This window comes from Lampetra planeri, chromosome 18, assembly GCF_965212315.1.
Source record: "Lampetra planeri chromosome 18, kcLamPlan1.2.h2, whole genome shotgun sequence".
Taxonomy (NCBI): Eukaryota; Metazoa; Chordata; class Hyperoartia; order Petromyzontiformes; family Petromyzontidae; genus Lampetra; species Lampetra planeri.
The window spans coordinates 1,736,995-1,749,206 of record NC_136124.1 but is presented as its reverse complement, the minus strand read 5'-3'; the positions used below and the strand labels follow the sequence as shown (position 1 = coordinate 1,749,206).

At 49.0% G+C, this 12,212-nt stretch overlaps 1 protein-coding gene across 1 annotated transcript in view; it reads right to left on the bottom strand.

The window, feature by feature from the left end:
* The window catches only part of LOC144723469 (cyclin-dependent kinase-like 1), a 43,531-nt gene that overhangs the window by 23,070 nt on the left and 8,249 nt on the right, over positions 1–12,212 (bottom strand). Inside the window, exons 2-3 of the mRNA XM_078602247.1 lie at positions 5,726–5,847; positions 861–933 (exon numbers count right to left, since the gene is read on the bottom strand). Of these exons, the coding sequence (XP_078458373.1) occupies positions 861–933; positions 5,726–5,847 (195 nt within the window). The remainder of the gene's footprint in view (positions 1–860; positions 934–5,725; positions 5,848–12,212) is intronic.

Sequence of the window (12,212 nt, the reverse complement as noted above, 5' to 3'; positions counted from 1 at the left end):
ACCGCAGTGATGCCACTGCTTGTGCCAGGCTAAGTGCACCTTGCGATCTTAGCAGTCCGAATCCCCAACACAGCCCCTGGCGAGGTGCCCTCCACACATGTCTAATTTGTTCAGCATCACTCCAAGCGAGGCCTCGTGGGGGCCTCTCCACAAGTCACCTTTTTGTTGTCCGTTTGAACGCGGAGCTAATTGAGACCGCGAGCTCGAGTGGGCACTCTGCGTAGAGCCGAGAGCAAAAGTGGCGGCGGTAGCAGTGGTGGTGGTGGAGGGTGAGGACACAGAGAATTATACAAGCAGCGGCCATGCAGCTTTCTCGGGGACAACATTTTCCCATGAGCAGCCACTGCTTAGCTCTGTGTTGTTCAGCCGATAGTCACACCCACTCAGCCACTAAGCACGTGCGCCCATTCGAGGACAGTTGTTAATTTGTTTTCAAACAAAACAGATGTGATCATTTGTGTGTGTGGGGAGCGGTAGTGTAGCGGGTTGGCGCGCTGCGCTTTGAACCCGGCGACCCGAGTTCGCTTGACACTCAGGACCAACACCGGGTGACGATTATCTGAACCTGTCATGGGCCTCGTCTAGTTCGACTCAGCCTCAAATGAGTGTCTGGTGCGATGTGTAAGCATCAGCGCTGCGGAGACAAAGACGGATAGACGTGGTGCTGGCCACCAGCCCTTACGTGCCGGCCTTCACAAGAGCTCGCGAACAGCACTTGTCCCCACAAGTCTGTCGAGGCTATACGGGGGAATCTTCATCATTGTGCGTGTGCCATTCATTTTGCTACTGCATTTGGTTTTAAGAAGCGTGCAGAGTGTGTGTGTGTGTGCGTGTGTGTGCGTGTGTCTTTTTTTACGCACGTTATGCCGGTGGCAGTAAGCTACCGCTTGCAGGATCTGCCAGATGTAGCTCTTCACTTGGGATTCAGGAATCCTACGGGGACGGACAGTTCCAACCAACACAGCATTACAGTGTCATCATCATTGTCGTCGTCATTGTCAACATCATGATCATAATAGCAACGTGATAATCAGGTGTCTAACAATGGAAACGTTATTAAAATGTATTCTTACTCTTCCCAATACATGCATCAAATCATGCGATTGAGTATTTATATGTTTGAATAAAATATTACGGTAATTCACAGCCCTTTGTCAATCCACTGCTGGATCAAAGCCCCTCCACATCGGGGTTTGTTTGACCATACATCACCGCGAACCTCGCGACCGCGTGTCAATTTCAGAATCAGAATCTTGATTTATACTGCAGGAATCTGATCAGCTATAAAGCTCTTTTTCACAGATGTCCAGTGTTTGTGAACACTGAGAACACTTTATAAGAAACCCCAACGTGTCAATCCGCTGGCAAGTCAGACGATCGCACCGCTCACTTGAGCCGTTTTCATCGTACAGAGTTACAATGATGAATTCATTTTTGGCCAAAAAAATTGCAGCAACAAATGGTGCGGATGATGAGCTGTGCCTGATCTATCACCTCAACTCGATAATCCTGGGGTTGTAAAGATTGTCTAAAACGTGTCTGTACGTACGTGTGTATGTTGAACTTCTTTTGCACCGTATGTAACCGACCATGTTAATCGGAGGTGTGTGGGCTAAACTCTCTTTCTCAAGTCCTCTATATGTTTGGGTGGAGAGGTCAGGGTGGTTTTCGGAGATGTGGAATGATGCGGGGCTAACATGATAACATGATATGTACAGTTCGGTTTTATTGGTCTGAATTGTCACATTTTGCATATTTGGTCTTTCAAAATTGTGAGGTGTCAGAAATTAGAATATCCTTTGTTTAATCCAAACAAGAGACATTGACACTGATGTTTAAATGCACTGCTTTTAATACCGACTCACCCCGCAGAGAGTCAAATTACGTTTCTTACATTCTAGACTTTAACTTAAAAAAAAAGATTAATCCCAGCCATCGGAGGGGCTGGGACCACCCTCTTAAGAATACAACATGACTTAAATCTACTATTGAATTAATTTAACTTCAGCCACAATACCATACTTTTTTTAAAAGTTTGCTGTTTTATATTGCTCTGCCAAAGCATAAATGTTTAATAGCCTCCCATAAAACACACATATGCTTGCAAATAGCTCTGATTTATACGGACAAATATTTTTTTTTCCATTTGGCTTAGGCACTAATCAAAGGGTTGACATGACCAGTCGGAATCACTGCATTATTTGTGCCGTGGCGGATCAGGTTTCCCACACATTCGTATTATAAATAAGATCCAGGCTAAGTGTAACCGTAACCGGACGACATGCATTCAGTTCGATCTATATTTGCACACGTGTTTACCTGGGTGACTCACTGCACACAAACTGTGCCAATATATATTTAACCGTGACACCGGCAATCTATGGGTGAACGGGCTTTCCGATGTAAATAGCCTTGCGCTTGGGGCTACAGTGACATACACGGCTGGCTAGTACCCTAACAGCCTGCCTGCTGTGTCGAGAAGCAAGAGACAGCGGGCACCACCCAACAGCGGGTTTTTACCATCGTGGGCCATCCTAATCACAGGACTTTTTGTTCCACTAAAGGCGGTTTGATTGCCAGAAGCCTCCCATCCCCCGTGTTCGCGAAGGTGGCAGGGTCCAGTTGCGGCAGGCATTGAGACGTGCCAGTTCGGTAATTGAGTAATTGTGGGTGATCCTGCAAATTCGGCTGCGACCCTGGCTCACAATGGGGCTGCTCCCGATGAGCGGTGTGATGTGTCTTGCAATGAGGACGAGCGCGCACGCAGACGCACCGCAGAACTGTATCTCAAGGTGAATGCTTCATGGACAAACGGATGAAAGGAGCGGAGGCCAATTGCTCAGCTTTGCGCTCTCTCTCTCTCTCAGGACACACGCTCGAGTGAAATTGAAGGGGAATGAAAGGTACAATCGACATGGAGGCGTTTCGTGGGAGGGGGGGGGGGGGTCGTGAACTTGCTCCGCTACACAGAGGGGGTCACGTTTCGCTGCCGAGGTCAAGACGGGAATGGGCCTAGGTTTTACATTGCCTGGGAGTGAGCCATTGCTCAATGCAGAGTACATACGATGCGAACATTATTCTTGTAGACAAAATATCACTTTTTCAATTGTTTTCAATCCACTGCTAAATGAGCGCCTTCCCCCATAGCACTTGACGTCTTTCACCACACTGGTCAGAGCGGGTTTGTAAACAGGATGGCCAGCTACTGGTTCCGTTAGCATGTGCTACTGATGTCAGCCATGCACCCATGTTAACCAATGGTATAATCAGTTAGCACTAACTACTGCGCCACTGCTCTTTCAAGAAAAACACAGAAACGTAGCACTATGAAAACTATATACGTGCACAAAGCATACAATGATATACATCATCGCATCAATTTACAAACGACACTCACGCTCATACGACATGCGTATGTGGAAGAATCGTTGTACAAATGAAACAGAGGAAAATAAGAAACAGCAGAAACGAGACCGTGAGTAACTTGAATGTGAAAACGAGACTTCGCGTTGAGGCGATCCATTCGGATTGCCCGAGAGAGCGAACAGATTTGCAATACGACGTGCCCTGCGCTCACTCGTCAATGTGCCAGATCCACATCACTCATCTGAGATCGGTTCTCGGCAAAGGTGCACCCAACAATTTCTTATCCTTGTTATATAATTAGATGGCAAGGGGCGTGCAAGGGCCGAGGAATGAGTCACCGTAACACAGCACACGTCGGAGTCACGAAAGGGCTATAGGGGAGGGATGGGAATGAGTCGAGGGATGAGGGGAGGGGAGGGGATTGGCCAATGGAGAAGAGAAGTGGTAGCCGACGACACTGGCCCTGTAGTTTTGTGTCAGCAATTACACACCCAGGTTCAATCCCCTCTTCTCGGTGGAAATACATTTTTGTTGCAGAAATAGTTTGAACTTGGCTTTTTGGCAAACGAATGACGTCCTTGTTCACCGCTGCAGCATCCCCCCCCCCCCCCCGAGTGCTTTGTCTGGACCGAGCAAACCTGAGCGACGTATATCGGGCACGTGAGTGAACGCGATCCCGCTGCGCTTGTGGCAGGCGGAGCGGACGTGCACGAGTGGCGGGCCCCGATAGCAGCGCACAGCAAAACGCGCGGGAATCAACCCCCGCGTGGCATTCCGCTCCGCAGACGCGTCGTTATGGTGTCGTCTCTCGTGAGGCTTCTGCACTTATTCAGCTCCCGGCGATAAAGAAAACCCCGCGACCGTTGAATGCTGTGAGTGCTAAAAGCATATTTAACCCGACACAAAACCCCTCCACCACAAGCCGCACGTATCCCTCCATAGCAACAAGGCAGCGTGTGCGCATCGGTGGGCGCAGGTGTGTGTGTGTGTGCATCGACAAAAAATTATTTTGCAAATGATTGGGGATGAGGTGGAATAATAACAATATTAATTAAATAATCCTACATACTCATACAGATTTGTTTTTATGGCGCCGAGACCGGCTCGCCGTGGCCTCGTGGGCACCACTGCGTGACGCACGCACAGCGAGTGCCACGCTCATCAAGCAAATGTATTGCCTCTGCTGCTGCTGCTGCTGCTACTGCTGTTGTTGTTTACACAAAAACCATGTTGTGCTTTTCATAAAGAGAGAAGACCAGGGTTGTTTTGCGTTATTTCGTACATGATGGCAATTGCTGATCACCACCGACAAGACATTGCCTCCGTGCAACTCTACAAGGCATTTTTCTGTGGGGAAATTTACCTTTTTTTTGTATTAAAATACCACCTCTTAAAATTAGACGAAGGCTGTCTGCAATTGCCCCAATGTTCATGTTTCAAGTGGGCATGTAAACAATTCGGACAAGGGCAACGGGATGCATCATCATGTTACGCAGATAATTCTCGAAAAAATATAAATTCCCAAAGATTAGAAATTACCCGAGCCAGCAACGCCTGCTCACACATTGGCTCCAGAGGTGGTGCACATGGGTACGTCTGTAACCGTTCATGTTTGTGTGCAACTATGTCGCTCGTACTCGCAATATCTCCCACGAATATCGCTCTTTGTGTTTTTAATGAAGACACTACCTTTGCGGATTTACGTTTGCACGTGTCGTGCATTTTTTAAAATAAAATCGGTATTCACCTCCGATTAGCACGATCGGCTATGTGCGGTCCGAAAGAAGTTCAACATACATCTACATACATGTGCATTCATCTGCTTCGTCACCAGTGTGGCATTGACGTTCCCCGAGCACATTTGAAGTTGAACCTGCACAGAATCCAGCTGCAACGCGCCTCTGTCCGCCAACCATCCGCCCTGCCCCACCCTCCCATCCCCTGAAGGTTTCTGCACTCACCTCGCCGGACGAGACTGCTGGCATGGAGAGAGAGAGAGACGAGCGAGCTTGAGGCAGGGTGCATGCATGTCTGTTGACATTTGGGGCGCCGCGGTGGCGAGATATTAACTACCTCGCCTTGTATGCAGGAGGTCAGGAGTACGATCCCGACCATGACTCCTGTACATTTGGAGTTTGCGTGTTTTCTCTCCCCGTGGTCGCGTGGATTTCCATCAGGGTCCTCCGGTTTTAACCGTCCACATTTAAAATCGACGTAACGCATTCCCGAGTCCTTGACTGCTATAAAAGTCCACGTGATAAGCCGTTTAATCAGTCAGTGCTTTCGCAACCGCAAGTAGCCAACCGTGCCAATGGGAGGTGCAATGGAGGAGTGCGGGCAGCGGGGTCTGTGCTCGTACCCGTGTGGGTAGCGGTGCAGCTCGTTGAGCACCGTGTGGTCGCAGAACTCGAAGACGAGGTGCAGCCGGCGCTTCCTGCGGAACACCTCCAGCATGTTCACCAGGTTGGGGTGCTTCAGGGTCTGTCGCAGAGGCACACCCCACAGGACCCCGTTAGATAAATCCACGCGTCGCAACGTGAAACATTTCCCATGCGATGGTCTGGGTGCTTGGTTCCGGTGTGCGTGTGCGTGTGCGTGTCCGTGACTTGTGCATGTGAACAAGGGTCTCTCTTCTTTAGGACCACCCAGAATGATCTCTGTGTGTGTGTGTGTGTCTGCCCTTCCATGACTGTTTATCAATCTCCATGTCTCTCTGTGTTTGCCTCTTTCTTCGTGTCGCCTCTCTGTCTGTCTCTGTCTGTGTTTGTCTCTCTCCGTGTCTCTCTGTATCTCCCATTCGCTGTGTCCGTGTCCGTGCCTGTCTCTCTCTCTGGGCCTCGTGTAGGTTGACTCAGCCTTAAAATAAAAACGTGGGTTGACAAAGCTCAAGCAAGCCTCGCAAATGCACAATATGCACATATACATGAATCGTATAATTGTAAAGTTCACCACTGACAAATACTGCTCGGCCTAATAGAGGCCACTGGCAGCCTATAGTCGTTCGGGCTCATCAGTGAGACGAGCCGTCTAGGCTGTCGGGAAGGCGCCGCAGTGTTGTAGGTGAGGACGTCACCACTTCGTCAAGGAGCCCCGAAAGGATTAGGCAGGAAGTGGAAATACATTTCAGTACAGATCTACGTCTCAATGCTGCTTCAGTGAGCAGCAGACATGGACACGCCTGTAATGCCATCCTGCAGGCCTGTTGGCCAGAATGCAAAGCGGCGAGGAATGATTCAGAGAGTGCATCCTACTCCCGAGCCAAGTGTCAACGCATCGATTCAAACCGATGTTTGTGCTCACTGTACATGAAACGAATTTTGCGAGCGACAGTCATCGCGTATTGCCTTCACGATCTGTGTAAAATGATATTCTCGTGTGAAAGTGAGGCGCGTGGAGTGCACGATCTCGAAACGATGACAACAGGAGAGTGAAAATGAGACAAATACGTGAAACAAAATTTAAAAAAAATCGGATCACAACTCCAAATCGTCACAATTCAGCGGATGACATGTGCGATGATACTATTCACCGCATGATACTCAAATACTGTCACACACCACAATTACAACCATATGACATGTTCTATATGACTATTCACGTGCATACTATTCACTGCAGGATGTGTTCCACCCCAGTTATGGTGTCCGATCGCTTCTCGTTATTAACAACAAACTCAACACATTCTTCAAAGTATGACAAAAAAAATCGGTTTTACCCTTTTTGGAAATATAACAGGAGGTGTTAAGATGTTCAAACACCAAGTAGAAACCTTTTGCAAGGACTCAAGTTACTGCATTAACCAAACGAACGTGTTCTGATTCTATTCGCTCGCATTGTCTTTGAAACTGATTGGCCTACACTCATCAACACCACACTGCCTTAAAGGAAAATAAACATGAACACTCAGTATAAAATCGACGGCATTTCAGGCAATGGCACTTCTTCATCGCATTCCTCGACAAGGGCTATTGCCTGAAACGTCGCCGATTATATATTGTTTTATTTTAAGGCAGTGTTGCTGATGGGTTTGATGAGTCTCTTTTGTTAGAAGTGCTTGTGCACCGCTGCCAACGCAGCAGCATCCCCACCCAACACGAATCGCCTTCTCTTTGTGTCTGCACAGTCGCCCCGAGGCTGGGCGACACGCGCTCGCTCGCTCGCTCGTCATCAGTGGCAGCCAACGCCCGTATACAGGGTGCTCCAAAAAAATGTTAACTTTTACATGGGACTATCGTTTTAAATGAAAAAGAATGGATAATAATACTACACTGTAACGTGATAACAGATGTGATGTTAATAGTAAAAATAAAACATAATAAAATAATATATTTCTATATGTTTTTTTTTATTTCCCTTCTACGTGACTTTACCGAAAGAACCAAGAAGATGAATCCCTGCAGTCACGAAAGCTTTAAATCGAAAAATTATGTTAATAGTTTCAAAAAGTCAGTCTCCACTTGCTCGCCATCGTTGTCAACGCATTGCCTGGAATCTTCTCCAGGTGGTCTCCAGAGCCCAGAGGAGGCACATTTCTTGTGGTGTCGTCGCAAATTCGCACAAGTGTCGATGTTTTGTGAAGCACCCTGCACCTGAGCACAGTTTCACGCAGGCTGCGCTTCTTGAGTGCGTGGTGGCGGTGATTTGTATTGTACGCAACAGAGATCTTTGTCTGCAAGGACGCGGGAGGAGACCACGGACCTCTGAACGCACCGCGACACGCGTCGTGTTTCGAGCCGGCGAGACGAGGGTCTCTGGGGGGTTCGAGGCAGAAGGAGCTCGGCGCTGATGGGGGGGCCGTGGGGGGGGGCGGTGGGGGGCCGTGTTGAGAGAGAGAGCGAGCGGCTGTGCCGAGTCCGATTGTGCGGCGCTTGCTCGTCACGCAGCCTCGGGCAACGCAGCCCGCCGCCGTAAATCACAGCCCCGAGAGCGGCTCAGTGCCCTGCCTGAAGCCGCCTGCCCAGATGCTGCAGCAGATAGAGACGAAGATCTCCCCCCCGCCCCCCCCCCCCGTGTAGACACACAGCCCAGTGGGAGCAAGGGCTGTTCTCGAGCACCCGTTCAGTCAGGCTGACACGGCGCAGAAGGGGTGATGATGGGGGCCAGCACCACTCCCGGCCACCTTGGTCTCTTCCCCAGTGCTGATGTTTACTGAAACGGGAGCAATCAAAGGCTGAGTCTATCTAAGGGAGGCCCAGGAAATGATTCAGATATCGCTCGCCACAAACGTTGGCTGTGGTCTGGAATCGAACTCACGTTGCTGGGTTTGTAGGGCATTGTTTTAACCCACTGCGCCACCACTCCCCAACAAATGTTCAACGCATACATGGATGCGTCTCAGGCTATCGCAATGAGATGGTGAATCTGTCTGGGTCGTGAGCGCTGCCAGGCAATGTCTCAATAGGTATCATTGTAATCTTAGTTTTTTTGTAAATGGTATTTAAAAACGCAGCACTGCGACAATTGCGTTTGTAATGTTGTAAGCCATTGCACATCATCCGGGGTGGTAGCTGAGTGGATTCCGCTTTTTCCACCAAAACATGCTTCTCTTTGGCAGTGATAAGTGAGAATTATTTTAATTGTGCCGGGATTTCCATTTTATACCGAGTTAACCTAAAGAAGGCCCACGCCAAAACCCGAATGTGCTTTCCCATCGGTGTGACCACGTTCAGCAAACAAACACATCAAGCACGTCGGTGGCCTGGATTTTATTGCAGTGGCTTAACCACCACACCACCACCGGTCCTGTACCGATAGAATTGTTGTCCAAAGACAAAGATCCCCCTTGTAGCCTTCAACACACTGTAGGAGCACGACACACGAGGGGGTGGGTGGCCAGCACCACGCCCGACCACCTTTGTCTCCCCAGTGGCGATGTTTACACATCGCACCATGTACTCATTTGAGGCTGAGTCGACCTAGGCGAGGCCCAGGACCAGTTCAGATAATCATCGCTGGTGGTCGCCGCGAGCGGGAATCGAACTCGGGGCGCGAGGATCGTAGCGCAGCGCGCTAACCGCTGCGCCACCACTCCCCTAGCACACACACACAGGCATGCACTAGCGCAGCGCGCTAACCGCTGCGCCACCACTCCCCTAGCACAAACACACAGGCATGCACTGACGTACACGTGGACGTGTGTTTGGCTGTACTTGTGCATAATCGTATATCTTGTTTGGAAATTAAATTTTCGCGGGAATTTATGACACGAAGAGATGGAATCCCGCTGTTCCCTCTCCTCTTCTTGCGACGTGCAGGCAGCACGGGGCTCTCAGCAGCATCGCGCGCGTGAGGAACGGGAAGAGACATTCACTCCGAGTAATGCCGGGCCCTGGTGTGTCCTCGCACAGACCGTCTCTGCTTAGTAATTGCTCGCGCACACTGCCGTGCACCACCACTGCGTTGCGCACTACTGTGGGCTGCACGCACATTAACTATAAACACGACCAACATCATCTACGTGGTCATCGTCATTATCGTTCACATCGTCACAATCATCATCGTCAATTTTTACATCGCATCTTTCACAGGCAGCACGTTGCAAGCCGCAGCGCTGTTAATAATTGCCGTGGGATCTTTCGATGCGAGAGACGCAATGAGTGAACACGTGCCCATCGGTTCGATGTGAACCGCCACGATCCACGATCTGATTTGAGAATCGATCACTTTGCGGGCCATGTTCACCGTCCGTCTCGTTTGTGTTTTTCCCGTGTTCCTTCCGTCTCATTTGTTCACCCCCACGAGCAACATGAGCACAATAATTTGCACGAATTATAAATCTTTTTTTTTCCCACGCGCATGAATCGACGCAGGTGTTGTGAGCGTGACAGCCAAGTACAATCGACCAATCAGCGCCTTGACACGTTCCCATGTCACACGCACTACGAGAGTGACACGTGCTGCGTGAACAAGACGCTCCTTCACGCCAAGAGAACATTCGTCTCACGTGCAGTGCCTTCTTCACGAGGGAGGGAAAGGGGCGGAAAACGCACTTGATGGAATAACTGTGATTAGCCGGGCTGTTAGTGGGTGCCACATTTCAAAGGGAATCAACAACTGTGAATAGACGCGCACGTTTCATTCGATTGACTCGTGAAATAAACACAAAAGTAATACAAAAATGAAGACCCGTGTATAGCCACTCTCAATTGGCACGTGCAAAGTGATCAATGTATATGCGCGCGCGCGCGTGGCGGAGTGACAGACCAGTCTGGTGCCGCGATATCTGACATTCACGGGGGCGTGAACGCGTGGCACCAATTTCGTGTTGCGCTTCAAAATCTCAGCGCCAAACACGCGCGCGCCTCGGGTGAAGTTGAACAAAGTGCGACGTCCACCAGGCGAATTGGCGGCACGAGCGTACGGCGGTGGCCGCGCGCGACGCAACATACGCAGGCCTCACACTCAGAGGGGGGCTGGCTGCCCGCTTCATACCGCGACCTCTGTCACTGCTGGGTTATCACATCACATCGGCCACAGCTTGTTCGGTTAATATTAAAGAAGGCCCTTGACTTATTACATCCTGAGCTAGCTTTTCTGGAGTTTTTTTTATTTATTCTGAAAGCACTGCAGGAATAATCAAGGTAATAATTAACCATCACCATGGGTCAATCAAGCGGGTGTTCGTGATGATTGCTGTGAGGTTTTTTTTTTGCCCTTAAAATTTTGTTCAGTTCGATTCTGGCAAATTTACGAAGTGCAAATGGCACACTTTTGAAATCGGTGTTTTTTTTTTAGGAAAACAAAAGATGCGTGGCCAGACTCGTGCCCTTGCTGAAACATCCGCAGCACATCGCCCCGCCGATTCTCCCCATTGTCGGTGATCGAGACATCGGGGGGTCATATCCGCACAACAAAACGAAATCCAATGAACGTCAACCTTTGCCTTTAGACTGAGCTTGTGATTAAATTCAGTTGGAGTTCACGCTTTCATTGTTTCTCCATTGCGAAGATACAACCTATAGATTTACTCGATTCATGAGGATCGTCTAAACTCTAAAGAGATTTGTTTATGCTCAAAATAACCGGCGGCAGGCTTTGCTCACTCTCTGCACTCACTCCAGGCGAGGACAATTTCTGAGTCCACTGATAATTATGAGAAGAGTGTATTATGTTGTTTACATTTACCGTGATAATGTACTTGAAGCAATTTTAAATACCTTTGACGGACTCTGCCCTATCGGTGAATTTAATCAACCTCCAGCTCATGATATTTTGAGGCCCAAATTTTAATCTTTTGTGTGTGTTCGTGTTTGTTACAGTTGTACGTACTGGTGCCAGAAGTCAACATTGCAGCCCACCGAGGCCGTGATGCGAGAATGCATCAGACAAACATAGCACTGCTTTTTTAGTGATACGACATTGACAGTGGTGCAGGAGCGTAAATAACTACTCCACACATTAAAATGAAAAACAGATATAATAGGTCGGCCCATTGCCCAAAACGTCGGCTATTGTTTCTATTTCAAGACGAAAGCGTTCAGTTTTCAGTCAATCAAGAATGTGCATGAGCATTAGTCGTAATAAGCATGTAAAACAGCGCATACGCCAAAATGCGAGGTTGCATACACAAAATGATCTATTGCATTTATTCCTACGTATTAGGCAGATAATGTCTAAGCTTGCGACACAGCTTGAATACATGTGGACTATATACAGTACTGGACATACAAAGACAAAGTCGCTCTTTCAGACTGTTGGGGCAAGTGCTGTTCGTGAACACCGATGAAGACCGCCACGGCACACAAGGCGGTGCGTAGCCAGAACCACGCCCGGCCACCTTTGTCTCCCCGCTGCTGACGTTTACACACCGCCGCCCTTACTCACTTAGGGCTGAGTCGACCCAAACA